General features: G+C 40.6%; 1 protein-coding gene across 1 annotated transcript; it reads left to right on the top strand.

Moving 5' to 3' along the window:
- Window positions 1-12353: 12353 nt before the first annotated feature.
- LOC123172743 (uncharacterized) lies at window positions 12354-13024 on the top strand. Its single transcript, XM_044589671.1, has 2 exons — window positions 12354-12675; window positions 12843-13024. The coding sequence occupies exons 1-2, from the start codon at window positions 12411-12413 to the stop codon at window positions 12899-12901; spliced, it is 324 nt and encodes a 107-aa protein (XP_044445606.1). The 5' UTR covers window positions 12354-12410; the 3' UTR covers window positions 12902-13024.
- Window positions 13025-19037: the final 6013 nt, after the last annotated feature.

Here is a 19037-nt window from a genome sequence, read left to right as displayed (position 1 = left end):
CAAGGGTGTTTTTAGAAAAAACAAGTCACACACCCCCTTCCCCTGGTCCAGTGGCTGACAGCGGGCCCCATGTTCCGTATGCAAAAATGAGATAAGCACTGTATTTGCACCTCAAAGCCAAGTTTTTGTACCACTTTGATGTATGCCACAACTTCTAGCACCAAAGTAACCGTTTGTGTCAAGTTTTAGCACCACTGGTGTAACTGACTCATTAGTTTATCCACCGCCAAATTGACGTGAGCTGGCATGCATTTTGAATGACCATGCACGTACACATTTCAGCACATCATTAACGCTGCTTTTTTGGGGGCATCAATAACGCTGCTGCACTTGAATCACCACCGTCAGCGTGATGGATGCATGCAACACGGGCCCGCAAATATCGGATGTACATATTCATGTTTGGTTCATAGTTAGTATTTTCCCACACTATTTTACTCAGTAAGATTCTTGTTATGGAAAATAAGGCCACATGTCATACACACAAAATATATGGAAGATTTTCCATAGGTAAGCCAACGTGTGGCTAACAATTTAAGCACCTAACCTAAGGCAAGTTCGGCTAAATTGGTGTGGGCGTGTGGCAAACTATGAGACGGCTACCGGTTTTAACTAGCATGATTTAAATTACTATGAGTTGTAAACCTGATAACCAAAAGTAGAAAAAGTGGCGGTCACCTCAAACTGTAATAGTTGTGCTGCTGTCACCTTATAAAATATACAAATAAAAATAGTGGCATTGGTCTTACCTTTCAAACATATAAATCAAATAATGAAAAAATTTGCGTACAAATTGCATTTTTTATAATATGCAAGAATACGTGTATAATGGTGCAAGTTTCGCAAAAAGGAAGTTTCCTAAGAAGGAGCAATTTAGTGGAATTTGTATTATCATTAAAAAGAAAGGAAAGTATAAAAAATAAATCAAATGTTGACAGAACTTACACACATTTACACAGAAGGGTTTTGCAAAAAAAATGTTACACTTTTTATAATACGAAAGAATAACCATATAACAGTGGACGATATTGGTATTACCGTTAAAGAAAAATTAAAATGAAAACAAAATAATGATTTTTTCTAGGGAAGAATAAAACCCTTTAAGAAGAAATTAAAATAAAAACGACATAATAAAATTTTCCAGGGAAGAATGAAACCCTTTAAGAAGAAAGAAAAAATCAAAAACTAAAACAAAATAATAAAGTTTTCTATGGAATAATGAAGCACTTTAAGAAAAATAAATATACAAATTAGAAAGGAAAAAAATAATAAAGTTTTCTATGTAAGAAGGAAACCCTTTAAGAAAAAGAAAATATAAAAACAAAAGCAGCAACAAAAATAATAAATTTTTCTAGGGGAAAATGAAACCCTTTAAGGAGAAAGAAAATTAAAAAAATAACTTGGACACAAGTATGCCCTGAAATTGCACTTTCGTAATATTCAAAAAATAAGCATATACAGTGCAATTTCTGCTCTCTACTATAATATACACACATGGTGTATCATACTTGCGTGTATACTTACTTACAAAAACAAAAATTAAAATATTTTTTAAGAAGAAATCAAGTATAGTGACATTGGTACTACCCTTTTAGAAGAAAATAAAGTAAAAATAATAATGATACAATTTGCACACAATTTACACATAAATTGCAGTTTTTAGTTATGTAAGAATAAACATATAATAATGAATTTTACATAAAAATAAAGTTTGAAACAAGGAACGAATTAGTGGCATTGGTATCGTCCTGAAAAACAGGCAATGAATTTAAAAATAAACATTATAAAACGAATAAAAGAGAGAGTAAATTAGTGACATTGATATTACTCTTAAGAATAAAGAAATACAACTTTCAGACAACTTTGCAGTGGAATTTTTTATGATATGCATTGAATACACATATAATAATGCAACTTTAGCAGTCCAGTATTATTTACACAAAAATTGTATAGTACTTTCATGCATAATAATAATAATAATAATAATAATAATAATAATAATAATAATAATAATAATAATAATAATAATAATAATAATAATAATAATATATTTAATTAGAAAAATTAGCACAGAAGAATTAGCATTGTTATTACCCTTACAAAATAAAGAAAATAAAAAAAGCAAATTTTCCACACAATTAGCACAAAAAATTGCACTTTTGATAATCTGTAGAATAAATATATAAGAGTGATGTTTCCGTACTCTAATGTAATTTGTACATGTATTACTTCCATGTATATATTTACTCAACGTCTAGGAATACACGTAAAGAAAAAAAACTTAACTGAAAAATAGAAAAATAAAAGCGTACACGTGCAGAAAACAAAAACAACCCATAAAAAAATGCACACACCAAAATCCAGCCCAAAAAGAAAATCTACTGATCCAAAATAGGATTCAGTCGAATCCAAACAGCCCGGTATACCAGCATAACGTGATAGAAAAAAAAGGAAAAACTACACACATCCTAAAGCACATACGGCCAGAAAATCGACTGAAATCTGGCTAAAGTGTCGAATATCCAATTCCGAGCTCGGACTCATCTGCACCCGCTCACAAAAAAAAACATAAAAATTCAAAAAAAACATTTGCGAACAAACAACATACTAACGTGTATGACATGTGGCCTTATTTTCCATAACAAGAATCTTACTGAGTAAAATAGTGTGGGAAAATACTAACTATGAACCAAACATGAATATGTACATCCGATATTTGCGGGCCCGTGTTGCATGCATCCATCACGCTGACGGTGGTGATTCAAGTGCAGCAGCGTTATTGATGCCCCCAAAAAAGCAGCGTTAATGATGTGCTGAAATGTGTACGTGCATGGTCATTCAAAATGCATGCCAGCTCACGTCAATTTGGCGGTGGATAAACTAATGAGTCAGTTACACCAGTGGTGCTAAAACTTGACACAAACGGTTATTTTGGTGCTAGAAGTTGTGGCATACATCAAAGTGGTACAAAATCTTGACTTTGAGGTGCAAATACAGTGCTTATCTCATTTTTGCATACGGAACATGGGGCCCGCTGTCAGCCACTGGACCAGGGGAAGGGGGTGTGTGACTTGTTTTTTCTAAAAACACCCTTGATATATATATATATATATATATATATATATATATATATATATATATATATATATATATTCACAAAAACACCTCTTGGCGTGGGAGAGGTGCCATTTTCTTCACCTCTATGAAGGGTGGGTTCTGCCTGTCAGGTGGGAGTGAAAATTAAACAAAACATGCGGATTCTAAGTCTCGAACAAACAACATAGACGTTATTTTTTTATTCGTTTTATATGAAGAATTATGTGTAAATTATGTAAATTATGTAGTTAACATGTGTAAAAAAATTATGTGTAAATTCTTTTCCACATAGACGTTAGTAGCAAGCCCGAGTAAATTATGTGTAAATTATGTCAACATGCGGATTCTACATGTTAACTACATTTTTTAATAATTTAAATATAAGCCCGAGTGTGTGATATTTTTTTATTGATTAATTCTTTTCCATGTTAACTACATTTTTTTGTATAATACACGGATGTATATTTTGTTTCTTTATTAAATAATCATTGTTTGTAGGTCTAATATTTAAATCAATAAATTATTGAAAGTAATTTTTATTACTTACATTTTAGAAAAATAGATGAAAAACAAACCGGTGAAAATTTGGCCGCATTATCAGCAACCCATTTAAGTTCCACATGCATACAAGTACATATAACGTCCTTATCCTGTGTAAGCTAGGTAGTGTGATGGGTGCATTGGCTAGCCGGGTTGCATGTTTGTTGCTGATCGTGGGTTCAATTCTCTGCGACCAAATTTTTTAGTTTAATTTTCACTCCCTCCCGACAGACGGGACCCACTGGTCTTAGATTTTAAAAAAATCCCAAGTCAACAGGTTTTTTTCTAAATATTTCGAGGGTGTTTCTGGAAAAAATAAGTCACGCACCCCCTTCTACCGGTCCTGTGGCTGAAAATGGGCCCCACGTGCCTAGTCAGCGTTGATTTCATATACAAGCGACATAAGCACTGTATTTGCACGTCGAAGCCAAGTTTTTACGCCATTTTGATGTATGCCACAACTTGTAGCACTAAAATGACCGTTTGCGTCAAGTTCTAGCACCACCACTGTAATTGACTCTTAACTAATTAACTATGGACCAACTGGATATATGCATTGCGATAGCACTTGCCTGAACTGGAACAAATTTTGGGTTAGTCGGTTGAACCAAAATCTGTTTTCAGTCAACTGACGGGTAGCCGGTCCCATATTTGTAAGGTTAGTTTGATCGTGTGTATGGCCAGTTAGATTTAGAGATTAAGGAGTTAATGAGTGAGAGGGAGTTTTTACCTCAGAAAATTAGGCGTAGTCAAAATAGAGTTGCCAATCGGTTGGCAACCTATAGCCGGTCCGAACGAGGTACAACTGTGTGGTTGGGCTGGGTTCCACCTTGTATCGAGGACTTGTGGCCTCTTGACTGTAACTCTATGAACTTGCAATAAAACTCCCTTTTACCCCGCAAAAAAAAAAGTTTGCTCATGTGTTGCCATTGAACAACAATCATAGATACAATAACATTGATCCAACATTGTTGTAATTCACAACATGCACGTCACGCTTAGTTTACCAAAGGCCCAAGTCCACACATACCGTTGAACAACATAACCACAAAAAGATCGTTTACTCCTACGATCATACGAAACTAGACTGGTTGATTCATGCTCGTTCCAAGTTCGAAGTACCTTTTGGCTAAAGAAAAACCCGCTTCTTGACATGAACCGTCTCGGGGCCGCTTGCCCTTATCCTGACTCGAACATACTACAAAGCCATTCACGATTTCATCGTTTCCATTATTATATACTTAGGTAGGTTATACGAGTCAAGAGTCATGATGCTGCTAAGCTGGAACTGTTGGGGCCTCGGGCAGCCTCGAACAGGTCAAGGCATACTTACAAGCTTAAGATAGTCTCCGTCTAAGAAACGCGGCAAAGCGCGCAATAGGTATGTCAATAAATTGTGATGGAGACTAGGCCTCAAAAAATGTATTGTGCAAGGCAACCATGAAAAAGGTGCAGATATTGCTCTCTTTCATGATGGTAGTGTGGAAATAAAGAAGCTTCTCATCGGCCCGGTCTATATTGATGTCTTGATCGGGCTCAATCCCTATAGCCCTAAGTGGCAGGGTACTTTTGTTTATTGTGAACATAATTAAATCTCATGAAAGGCATCATATTTGTGAAGGGTTGAAATGAATCAAAGATGGGGAAAATGCCCCTTGGCTTGCGGTTGGAGATTTCAATGAGACTGTGGTAAACAGAACACTTTTCTAAAACAAAGACGTCGGAGAGGAACATGCACTAGTAGAAAACAGGGCTTTGGTTGTGGCCAGGATAAGGGCATTAATCCCGATTCACTCACGAAGGGGGGCCAAAGGGTACTGAAGGAATACCTTGGGCATTAGTCCTGTCTGTTTTGTCTCGGTTCCAGAATCGGGACTAAAGGCCCTCTGGAACCGGGAGTAATGCCCTGTTTCCTACTAGTGATGGCCAATTTGAAAAACGTTTTCTTTAACCGATTGAATTTCGTCTGACACAAATAAACCTCCTAGCACGCCATCTGATCGTGCGGATCCAATCATCACGTGTGACCAGCCAGAATAGTGTTGCTGCAAGCAAACCCTAGACCATGTACGACTTAAAGGAAGAACTGGAGGACGCAATCATGTGGGTGTGTGTACGACTTGCATGTGCTGCTTGCCGCAGTTGGGGACGCTGCCATATTGCCCGTAATGTGAGGGGAAGGGTCCGACCACTACGTTACGCTGTTGCCGCGTGGGACGTGAAAACACTGGATATGCAGATTACCATAGCTCAAGCTACATCTCCCTTTGATATGTAGATTACCATAGCTCAAGCTACATCGCATGCTACACTACAACGAATGAAAAGCATGGTTACCCTCCGGCAATGGCGAATCTAGCACTAAATTGAAGGGTAGGCTCAAAACATCAAGTTTCTAAATCTAATTAGCAAATGCATTGCAATTTACATGTTAAACACCTTAGTAAAATTGTCAACTAGTATGTATAGTTGAAATAGGATATTTGGAGGGTAGGCTTCAGCCTATTGAAGCCCCCCTAGTGGAATCGCCACTGCGCTCCGGAGGAAACACCCCATCGTTGCTCGTCTCCAACACAGTCCAGTCGAAGAAGAGATCTTTGGGCTGGTAAGGCGCTCAAGATCGGGGGCAATGTTAGTTTGGCGAGCGACATGGCAAATAAATTGGCACAATGTGGGTTGCCCGGAGGGATGTACTGATTATTCAACACACCCTCTTGGGGCAACTAACCCATAGGTGCACCCATGGGAGGGGCTTTCAGCGAGCAGTCTCCATGGCACGGGAGCACTGCGGCGCCGCCACGCGTCATGCGCTGACACTTCCCTTTTTGGGGGCGGCTTTTATTGTTCTATGGGGGTTTGTTTTTTCTCATTTATTTTCTGTTTTATGTTTGGTAGGAGTGTGTGCATTTGTGTCAAGCAAAGTTATGCTTTTGCCGCCCTTAGAAAAGGTTATGCTTTTGTGCTTCCTCAAAAATGGGCATAGATGTGCTCCCGTGTAAAGCATAATAGCGCTTCTGTTCTTCTCAATTGTGAACATAGATGTGCTTTCAAGTTCTGATTTGATGTTTCCTCAAAAGGGAAGTATAGGTGCGCTCTCGCGTGAAGCATAGTTATGTTTTTCAAGTGAAAGCCCAATTATGTTTCTCCAAAAGTGAAGTACGTTTTTGTGCTTCCTCATAAATGGAGCATAGATGTGCTTTCAGGTAAAGCACACTAGTGATTCTGTTCTTCTCAATTGTGAAGCATAGATGTGCTTCCAAGTTCTGATATTGTGCTTCCTCAAAAGGGAAGCATAGGTGTGCTTTCGCGTGAAGCATAGTTGAAACTTCCACCAGTGTGGACATGCAGTGCAACACTTGTCACCATTAGAGATGGGATTCCCACCAAATCAGTTGCTAGCTACCTTGCCGTGACATGTATCACTTTAAATTAATGTCCTGGTGCAGCTACATTTATCATTCCTACCTAACCAGTTGCCAGCTATCTTGTCCTGACATTGCCGTTTCAAATTAATGTGCTGGTGCTAACTACATTTATCAAAATAACCACCTCAACTTTACATGTGCAGTTTTCAATTGATGTCCTCGTGTCAGTTACATTTACCGTCCCACCAAACCAGTTGTCAGCCGGGTCGAACATTTGACGCAACGTGGCACCGACGTGAAACACGTGTATCTTCTCACCACCCATGCATACATCACGCACCCATATAAGGGACAAAGGCTGAACCCCAACACTCATCGGCCACAACTTCGCACTTGTGGGCTTTGTGGATTTTCATGCTCAAGTTATGTTACTTAGAACAACAGTCTTTTGCAGTTGTTACCAGTATAAGTCCACTCAAAACTGTCATTATGTAGACAAGGATTTATCATGCTATGCTACTCATAGTATGAACAAAGCTCTACCATTACATGTCAGTCATGAATAGAAGTTGGAATATATTAAACTGGATTGTTAGAGGGATTAATTCTTCTGCTAGATGGGATGACATTAGGCAGAAAATTGATGAAAGTGCTTGTTGCATTATGACCTTCCAAGAAACCAAAAGAGACAGCTTTGATCTTTCTTACATTAAGAATTTATGTCCCAAGAGATTCAATCAATACTGTTTCTCTCCATCTACTGGTAATTCAGGTGGTTTAATTACTATTTAGAATGGCAACATGTTCAAGGGTGAGGTCATATCTAGTAACTATTTCCACATTACTATCAAATTCACTTCTAATTTGGATAATAGTTGTTGGTATGTCACAAAGATGTATGGTCCTAACTCTGTGGATGGCAAACTGGAATTTGTGACTTGGTTGCAGAATCTTAACATCAATCAGAGCAAATTATCGATGATATTGGGGGATTTCAACTTCATCAGAAGGACCTGATAACAGAAACAAGCTAGGAGGTGACCCAAACAGCATGATGCTCTTCAATAATATCATCATAAACCTTGACTTAGTAGAAATACCATTGAAAGGAAGATCTTTTACATGAAGTAATAAACAGGACAATCCACTATTAGAAAAGTTGGATTGGGTATTCATAAGCTCCCACTGGACTACTGTGCATCCCTCTACAATGGCAATCCCTTTGGCAAAGATCTCATCTGACCATGTTCCCATCAAAATTATGATTGACAGTAACAGCCCCAAGAGCAACATCTTCAGATTTGAGGAGTTCTGGACTGAATTTAATGGTTTCATTGATGTAGTTGAGAACCATTGGTGCAACTCTATACACTTTTCTGACTCTGCCAAGCATCTGAATGCCAAGTTTAAGGCACTTAGGAGAGGACTCAAAATGTGGAGTAAGAAATTCTCACAGCTCAGGAAAACCATTGAAAACTGTTGCCTTTATGTTAAGCTTATTGATGTTTTAGAAGATCAAAGATTACTTACCAGGAGGGAGGTGAACTTCAGGAAAATCCTCATCAACCATACTAATAAACTATTGGAGGAAAAAAGATTGTACTGGAGAATTAGAGCAAACATCAGATGGGCAAAACTTGGTGATGAAAATACTAAGTTCTTTCATGCTATTGCATCTCAGGTATTCAGGCACAATTATATCACTTTCCTTCCTTTGATGGTCAATGCAGTTATGATCATGACCAAAAGGCTGCCTTAATCTGGGCCTCCTTTAAGGAGAGAATTGGTACCCAGACTGAATGTTTTATGGATTTTGATATATCTCATTTGAGAATGGATAATATAACTTCAGAACTAGACAAGCCTTTTTCATCTGAGGAAATTGATGAGGTTATTAAGGACATGCACAATGACAACTCACCTGGACCTGATGGATTTAATGGATTATTTATGAAAAATGTTGGCACATCATCAAGCATTGTTTCTATAGATTCATTAATGACTTTCATCAAGAGTCTATTTCTCTGCAACCTATCCATACTGCTTTTATTGCCCTTATCCCTAAAAAGGACAACCCTGAAACACCTAATGACTTTAGGCCCATCTCCCTAGTGAATATGCCTATCAAAATTCTCACAAAATTACTGGCCAACAGAGCTCAGCTAGTTATTTTGCCTAGGGTTAGCAAAAATCAGTATGGATTTATTATAACCAAGAACATTCAGGATTGTCTAGGTTGGAGCTTTGAATACATCCACATGTATCACAAATCAAAAGAGGAAATCATCATCTTCAAGATTGACTTTGTGAAAACATTTGACAAAGTAAACAACAATGCTATTTTATTTATGATGAGGCATTTTGGATTTAGTGACAAATGGATTAGGTGGGTCAACATGATATTGACTACTGCTTCCACTTCTGTTATTCTAAATGGTGTGCCTGGGAAAAACATTCATTGCAAATGTGGTGTCAGACAAGGGGACCCATTTCCCCCTCTGTTATATGTTCTGGTCGGAGAATTATTGCAAATACTAGTCAATGAAGCTTGGAGAAATGGTGTGGTTAGTTTACCTATTGACACCAATAACACTGAAAGTTACCCCATTATCCAATATGCTGATGACACTCTTGTCATATTGCTTGCTGATGAGGATCAAATTAACAAATTCATAGAGATACTGGACATCTTTTCTAGGTTCACTGGGCTTATTGTTAATTATAGCAAATCTTCTCTTGTTCCAATCAGCATTTTTAAAGATGGAGCTCAAGAATTAGCTGACATTCTTAAATGCAAAAAGGAATCCATGCCTTTTACTTACCTAGGTTTACCTATGGGTACTACAAGACCTAAAGTCATTGATCTCATGCCAATGGTATTTGGATTGGACCACAGATTATCTGGCATTGCAAACCTGATAACATGCTCAGGTAGACTCACACATCTTAAAGCCATTGTATCTGCTTTGCCTATATTTGCCGTGTGTTGTATCAGAGTGCCTTTCACCATTCTAGATCACTTTGTGAAATCAGGGAGAAGCTTCCTTTGGTATGGGAAGGGGATCAACAAACATGGGAATTGCTTGGTTAAGTGGGAGAAATTCTGCCTACCAAAAAAAGCAGGAGGTTTAGGTGTACTAGATCTTAGAATGCAAAATAGGGCTTTACTTACCAAGTACTTCTATAAATTCTTCAACAGAAATTATACCCCCTAGGTTAATTTGATATGGTGCAATTACTATCACAATGGTGATTTGCCAAAATTTCCCACACTTGTAGGATCTTTTTGGTGGAGAGACTGTTGCTCTATTCTCCAAGATTACAAAAACATGACAATTTGCTCTGCAGGAATTGGCAACACAATTAATCTATGGCATGATAATTGGTACTCTCGGCCAATAAGGAGCATGATGGCTCAACTTTTCTCCTATACAAAAAATGAACGCATCACTCTGGAGGCTGCCACAAATCTGGATGATCTCAATTTTTATATGTTTCAGATCCCTATGTCCAACATTGTTGTCCAACAGAGTAATCAGCTAAGGGCTCTGATCAATGATAGAGGGAACCAGGCAGAGAAGGATTCATGGAAATTTTACTGGGGTGGCCCTAAATATTCCAACAAACGAATATACCTAGAATATATTGGGAACCCTGCTGATGCCCCCAAACCATTTCAGTGGATATGGAAATCTTGCACCTTAGCTAAGCAAAAGTTTTTCTTCTGGTTACTTCTACAGGACAGACTAAATACTAGAGATTTGCTTACAAGAATTTTTTTCCATATTGAGTCTGCAAGATGTGTGCTATGTGATGATGAACCAAAGGAATACCTTACTCACCTATTCTTTAGATGTGATTTCAGCCAGAATTTCTGGATGGCAATTGGATTTCAATGGAATACAAACTATGAGCTTATGGAGATGCTAAGGGAGGGCAAGAGACACAATAATGTTGTATGTTATAAGGAATGCCTTATTGCAGGATGTTGGAGTATTTGGAAGCACAGGAACATCATCATCTTTGATCACAAACCCAAAAATATGCATTACTGCATTAGTACTTTCAAGGAGCACATTGAGATGATCATTAAGAAAGCCAAACCTAGTTTGAAAGAAGGGATGCAGAGCTGGCTAGATTACTTGTAGATTTTTTCTTCCTGTCATGCTAAAACTTGTACAGTGATGTAACATGTGTTCTCATATTAATGAAAATCAGAGTTACAGTGGGGGTTTTCCCCACTGTGTTTGCTCAAAAAAAAACTTCGCACTCCACAACAGCTCCCTTTCCCTTCTCTTCCCTTCTCATATTGCACATGCAGTGTACTAATTGTCACCACCAGAGAAGGTAGGAGTGGCCTTTGTGAGGGGCACCCTTAACTAGTATTTTTACTTTCACTAGCCCAATACCCGTGCGTTGCTACGAAACTCTAGAATTCGAGTAGTTAGGTCACTAGTTTAGAAAATCGTAGAAATATATTGGCATCATGCAACCATTATTCGCTGGTCACTATTAAAATGAGCAAAAATATAACAAAAGATCACACCTGGGCAGTAGAGAATCTCAAGTGAGCATAGCAGGTCCTTGGACAGACACAACGTTTCAAATTATGAAACATATAAGAATAGACAACGTGGATAGAAATACATTTGTTTATTTGTGAAGATTGTTGGTCTCACATGTGAACTCGTCATCGACTCCAACCTTTATAAGTAGGAAAGATTTATCATCCTCACCAAACCATTTGTCAGCTACCTTGTCGTGACTTGTGCCGTTTCAAATTAGTGTCCTGATGCCAGCTACATTTACCATCGCTACCTAACCAGTTGCCATCTATCTTGTCCTGACATTGCATTAATGTCCTGGTGCCAGCTACATTTATCGTCCCCACTGAACTTGTTGATCATCAACCTCGTCCTCACAGGTATCATCCTCACATGTGCCAACTATATTTACCATCCACATCGAGCCAGTTGCCAACTAAACCTCGTCGTCCTGACATGTGTTGTTTCAAAATAATGTTCTAGTGTGAGCAACATTTACCATCCCCATCGAACCACTTGCCAACTAAATCTCGTCCTGACATGTGTTGTTTCAAAATAATGTTCTAATGTGAGCTACATTTATCGTCCCCACCGAACGAGTTGCCAACTACTCCCCTCAACCTTACGTGTGCAGTTTTCAGTTGATTTGTCCTGGCCAGTTACATTTACCGTCCCACCAAACCAGTTGTCAGCCGGGTCGAACATTTGACACAACGTGGTACCGGCATGAAACACGTGTATCTTCTCACTACCCATGCATACATCACGCACCCATATAACGGACAAAGGCTGAACCCCAACACTCGTCCGCCACAACTTCACACTCCACCCTTCTCATAGCTTGCACGTCCAAGGAAAGGAGATCATGGAGGTGAAGAAGAGGGCGGCCGCCATTGCCGCACTGTGCGTGCTCCTCGTCATGTCAGTGCCGCCCCAGCAGCGGGCGGCCGCCGAGACCTTCTGCGAGTGCTACCAGCCCTGCCACGACGGGTGCAGCCGCAGCGGATGGATCTGCAAAGTCGACTGCATCCAGAAATGCAAGGAAGAAGGCTACCCCGAGGAGAGCCGCGCCGCCTGCCTCTGGGTCTGCAGCACCGACTCCGTCTGCGGCCCGTCGGCGGCGCCCACCGGTAAGATGACGACGGGTCACCTTACTTGCATTGCATTTCTGCTCCGTTTATGGATGAATTCTCCTCAACATCGATGCAATATACATGGTCTCTCCTTTTTCTGTTGACACAAAGAAGAATCGTCTGTTCTAGCTGATGATCTTGTGCTCGCGTTGGCCATTTTGCAGATGCAGAAGGCGCTGCGGCTTGTAAGCACGAGTGCCACAGGAGGTGGGGCCTGGTTTAACGCCCAGCAGCAACCTGCCAAATAAGGAGCTGAATGGCCAGTGGATCATGGGGTCGTATCATGTTGAACGGCTGTGATTGCCAAACAAATCAATAAAATGTGTTTCCGCGCGTCCGCGCATCACTTGTGTGAAGTTTTGCAGATCTCAAAGTGGCATGTTTATATCATAACAGGTTAAAACATTAGCAATCTCACACAAACCTTCCTGAATCCAGCGAAAGCAAGCAACTCAACATTGATCAGTCAGAAAACAGATAAAAAACAAACACGCAAAATGGGACAGGAGCAGAAATTTGATGCCGAATCCTCTCCGTCAGATACAACGTGGAACAACAAGCAAAACAAAACAGTAAAAATATGAACACACACAGAATGCATGCAAGCAAAGATCAACTGGAAGGTACTGATTAATACAAGCAATTCTTATGTCTCCATGTAAGTTGGCCAATTGACTGCGTTCGATAACAAGACGGGTTTGAGCAAAATAAGTGATTAGTTCCTACGAATCCACTTCACATCTGACCACTGCATTCTACATAAGGGGTAAATTTCCGTGTGCATCGCATCAAACGAGCCACTTCTTCATCTCAGCCACCGAAACGTAACTCTGATACCTGCAGGACATGGAAAAGCCATCAAATTGATATCTGCGACTTTGTATGACTCGAGCAATAAAAATTAGTTTCACTGTTGTGGAGATCGCCAAATTTGAATCATCACAACATTATTAGACGAAACCAACATCACAAACAGAGGCTAGAATATCAGTTATTGGCTATATCTGATCCCAATAGAGGCTAAAATATCTGTGTGTTAGAGTTTATGTAATCTCAACCTCTTCCTTTCTTGTATCCCTTTCAAACTCTTGTAACTCTATCTTGTAAACCAAGGCATCGCCTGCCCACATCAATATATACAGCTGCGGCTCCCCTCGATGGGAGTAGGAACGCTTCATAACTTTACATGGTCATCAGAGCCCCTCTTCCATACATCTAGCCACAAACCAGAAAACAAAACCCTAGATCATATCCGCGATCGCCGTCATGGCTTCCTCAGTCGGCGTTGCCCTGAACCTTGGTTCGCCTCCGTCGGAAAAACTTGCGAGAGGAAACTTCATCCTCTGGAAGACGCAGGTTCTCCCAGCCCTGCGAGGTGCGCAGGTTACCGGGCTGCTGGACCACTCTGACACCGCTCCGCCGAAGATGGTGGAGGTCCCAAAGGCGGACAAAACTACGGCCCAAGAGCCGAATCCTTTGTATGGACCTTGGATCGCCAAAGATCAACAGGTTATGTCATATCTGCTCAACTCCATGTCTCCTGAGATCCTTGCACAGGTCGTCGGGAGGGACTCCACCTTCAAGCTCTGGACAACAATCAACAACCTCTTCGCCTCACAATCGCAGTCTCGGATTACCAATCTGAGGATTGCGATCACCAACACCAAAAAAGGCACCATGTCCAGTTCAGCATACATGGCGAAGATGAAGAGTCTCGGGGATGAACTAGCTGCTACTGGCCGTCCCGTCTCTGATCCGGAGATGGTGGACTACATACACTAGTAGAAAAACACCTAATAGTCCCGGTTCGTAAGGGCCTTTAGTCCCGGTTCATGTACCGGGACTAATGGGTCGTTACTAATACCTCCACCCATTAGTCCCGGTTCAAACACGAACCGGGACCAATATGCCTCCACGTGGCCCTGTGCGCCGAGCCCAGTCAGGGGGCCTTTGGTCCCGGTTGGTGGCTTCAACCGGGACCAAAATGCATCCACGCGTCAGCATTCCAGTGGCTGGGGTTTTTATTTTTTTTGAAAGGAGGGGGGTTGGGTGTTTTGGGGGGTTAATTTAGGTGTTTCATATATTGTGTTAGCTAGCTAATTAATAGAGAGAAGTGTCCTCTCTTATGTCCATGCTTGATCGACGCTACATACTATATATACATAAGTGATCGAGAGAACCATTCAGTACAGAAGTTCGTCATGCATACCAAGAGAAGTGATCGATCGACCTCTCCTTCTCTGAGAGATTGGTCGAACAACAAGTTTTCGTATCATGTATCCGACGCTACTGGCTACACACATGTACAATATGTATAAGATCTCTTAATTACAAACCCCTAGCATTTGAAATCAATTTCCACATGGTATTCTCCGGCTTTACTGATGACGTGGTCAAGAAAGAATCCCGCTAATTCCTATTGAATTGCTTTCATGCGATCTGGTTCTAGGAGTTCATTCCGCATCTGCCACGTCTAATTTGAAGAAAGGGGTTAATTAATACATATATGAATGAAACTCAACAGAAATGATGGTGTAATAAAATGAAATTGTGAATATTATTGCTTATGCACTTCATATTGTCTTTTAGAATAGCCCCGTTTGTTTTTCAAAGTCGTAGTGTGGATGAACTCACACACGTAGTATTCACAGAAATCATTCCCTTCCTCCTGCCACAAGCATTTTACGAGAAATAGAGGTCAATCAAACTAATAATGAAGCATTATAAATGGCATTGATGAAAGTATAGCTATAGAATCAACGGGAGATGCGCGCAACTAGCTAGCCCAGTAGTACTTACTTTCGGGTATGTATATCGCAGCTCCTTCGGCAGTCCCGGAGCTTCTGCGGTGAACTGTTTCCAAACCCTGCAAGACAAAGAAAATAATTATTATTACTTGAGATATCAGGAAATGAACAAAAAGTTGCCGATATGGTGCGATAATGATCGATTGAACTTACTTGCTGAGCATTTCAGTCATGTCCGCATAGGTTTCGGGATCTTTACATCTCGAGTCTAAGACGGTTACTAGTCCCCGCTCAAGCTTAATCTCCAGAAGAATATAGTGGTACCTGCGCACGCATGCATAACTCATCAATTACATTACTATAACCTCGCTCGAGTAATAAGGGAAACCGAATATTTACACGACAGTAACACTCACTTGCCGTTGTAAGGAAAGAGTATGTTATCTTTGTTTTGATTTTTGATCAACGATCGTAGCAAGTTGTCCTCGGCCTCTTTGACGTTCTTTTCAACCAGAAATACATCTATGATATTTGTGTTAATGAACCCAATATCATAAATTTCTTGTTTTTTGCACTCGACGATCTTCAATCTGCATAATATATTGAGGATAATTAATTATAAATACATGCAATGAAAGAGCAGAGCTATATATAGAGACTTAATGACAGAAATAGTACTTACAGGCAGTAGCAAAAGACCATTAATTTATCGAGGGCCTTTTGATTGAAGAAAGAACTCATCAAATGGAACACACAACAGATCATTTGAAACGAGGTCGTGCTCCTCTTTAATGTTCAGATACAAACTGTTCGTCGCCTCAGACTCTCTGCAGGTTTTCATGTACCAACTATGGAATCTTCGCATCATTGTTGTCAGAGATTTTTCATCTTTGACGAGAGGCTTTCCGTACTCGTATCTGTGTTCGTCCACCGCCATGAAATCAGGAAGTGCATCGTCAGGCAGGTAATCTTCAAGATTTTCATAACCGGCCACCGTCCCCGAAGCATTAGACACATTGAGCGGGGGGCATGATTGCTGTGCTTGTTCGCCGAGCTGGGCAATTTTTTCCCCTTTGCTCGTTCTTTTAACCTTTTATCACTGACAGTAGTTCCCTACCGCTGGGCTTGGAGATATGTCTGTTCAGTAATGCGCTCATAGTTGGTTCTCGGCGGAGACTTTGGTGGTTTCCTCAGGGCATCGATAGTGCGCTTTGCTTTCACCGGATCTACCTTCTCCTTCGGAGGTGGATGTCTCTTTGCTTTCACCCCTTCAAAGAAATCCTTCACATGGGTCCGCACAATCGTATCATTTTCCTCTTCGGACCTCTCATACGGTAACTTCTCTAGAGGCTTGAGAGATGGACCGTATTTGTATTGCCTCCCGCCTCTGGTTGTGCTGCTAGACGTCGGAGCAGACGGAGCGGCTGCGGCGTCTGTCTTCTTTCGTGCTTGCTTACGAGGCGGAGGAGAAGGAGTACGACGCGCCGGAGCAGATCATGCTCAGCCTTGGACCACTTAGGCCGCGCTTTGAGGTAGCCACCTAACCCCGTGCGATGGTGAAGCTTCTTCTTTGCAGCATTTTTCTTGTTTGTCACCGACATCTTCTTACTCTTTTCCGATGTCTTGTGGGCCACAAATGCGGGCCAGTGATCTTTGATCTTCTCATATTTGCCGATGAATTCTGGTGTCTTTTTTTTGACAAACTGGTTCAGCTCTTTCCTCCACCTCCTCATTAGGGTTGCCATCTTCTTAAGAGCACAAGACTTGATTAATGGCTCTTTAACTGGCTTCTCTGGATCCTCCTCTGGCGGTAGGGTGAAATTTGCCTTCAGCTCAGTCCAAAGATCTTCTTTCTGCATATCATTGACAGAAGACACCTCAGGGTCTTCCTCCTTAGGCTTATACCGTTGCTGGATGCTGATCGGGATCTTGTCCCTAACAAGAACCCCGCACTGAGCAGAAAATGCCTTCCTTGTCCGGATGGGTTCAATCGGTTCGCCGTCGGGCGTGATTTCTATGATCTCAAACTTTTCATCCGAGCTCAACTTTTTCTTCGGGCCTCGTCTCCTTACCGAAGTTGTGTTCGATCCGGAGGGCTAGAAATTATAAGGAAGAAAGACGAGAGTAATTAATATGTGTACATATACCAAAACAATGGAAGCATCAATTAACTAGTCAGCACGGGCTTAACTAATATATATATACCTGGCCTGACTCGGTTCGGTCACCAGAGCAGTCAGCACGGTCTCCTTCTTGTACCTCCATTGTGTCACCGGAGCCATCATGAACATAGTCCTCTTCTTGTACCGGCATTAATGGGCCGAAGCCATCATGAACATAGCCCTCTTCTTCACCCAGTTCTTCTAGCTGTCCATCGATGTCGAGGAGAAATGATGCAACTTCATCACTTCCATTTGCGATTATGTCCCCCAACATCGCTTCTGTTTCTTCGTCTCGGGAGTGCTCCATAGTTTCTGCAAATATTTACAACATGTCAATTATTATTCAAACATGGTACAGATGGATATATATATATACATTAGTGGCAAACGTAGAACTAGCTAGCTAGTCACAATAAGGAATCATGTTAGTGGCCTCGACGCTGCTTCTCTAGGGTTTGGGGTCGCCTCGACACAACGCTTCAAGGGTTTGGGGTGGCCTCGACGACAACGCTCTTTTAACTTGGTAAATTTGGGTGGCCTCGAGAGAGTTAATTTGTCGGGTAGGGGCGCAGCGGGAGGGGGTAGGAGACCAACATCGTTTTCTCTCTAGGGTTTGTGTGTCCTCGAGAGTTTTGGTTGAGCGAGTGGGCCGAGGGGGGGTGCTGCCGTTGTATAAGTTATCACGGTCGAGAGGGGGTATATATATCGACCGCCCCTCATGTCGAAGTTATCTCAAGGGGGTTATATCGACAACGACATGACAATGACGAGAAAGGAAAATAATTAAGGAAAAGGAAGAAAAGAGGAAGAAGGAAGAAGGAAGAAGAAAAAAAAAGAGGAGAAGAAGAAAGGAATAGAGGAGAAGAAGAAAAAATAGAAAACAATTTCTATTTTTTCTTCTTCTCCTCTATTCCTTTCTTCTTCTCCTCTTCTTTTTCTTCTTTTTTCCTCTTCTTATTTATTTCTCCTCTTCTTCCTCTCCTCTTCTTCCTCTTCTTATTTTCCTTTTTCCTCTCATTCTTTTTCTTCTTCTTCTTCCTTCTTCCTTCTTCCTCTTTTCTTCCTTTTCCTTATTTTACTTTCTCCTCTACACTAACCTAAAATGCACTAACCTAAAATCGATATCTACTAACAACCTAAATAAAATATTAATACATATATGAAAAAACATATATAAACAAAAAATGCTATGAACATTATATTCATACATACATATATAGCCACATCCATTCATCATATATATAGCTACCACATACATATATACATTATATATATGAAAAAAATGCAATGAACAAAAAAATACACTTATGAAAAAAATACTATGAACATGTACACATATATATATACACATACAAATACATATACACAAAAAAATGCAAAAAATTGCTATGGAAATTGCAGGAGCGGCGGGGTGGCGCACGGCGGCCGCGCAAGGCAGGGGCGGCGGCGC

This window comes from Triticum aestivum, unplaced genomic scaffold, assembly GCF_018294505.1.
Source record: "Triticum aestivum cultivar Chinese Spring unplaced genomic scaffold, IWGSC CS RefSeq v2.1 scaffold31074, whole genome shotgun sequence".
Classification (NCBI taxonomy): Eukaryota; Viridiplantae; Streptophyta; class Magnoliopsida; order Poales; family Poaceae; genus Triticum; species Triticum aestivum.
This window is presented reverse-complemented; position numbering and strand designations above follow the sequence as displayed.

Coding starts and splice junctions, on each gene's coding strand:
- LOC123172743 (XM_044589671.1), top strand. CDS start 12,411: ATGGAGGTGAAGAAGAGGGCGGCCGCCATTGCCGCACTGTGCGTGCTC. Junction 12,676..12,842: donor CCCGTCGGCGGCGCCCACCG/GTAAGATGACGA, acceptor GCCATTTTGCAG/ATGCAGAAGGCGCTGCGGCT.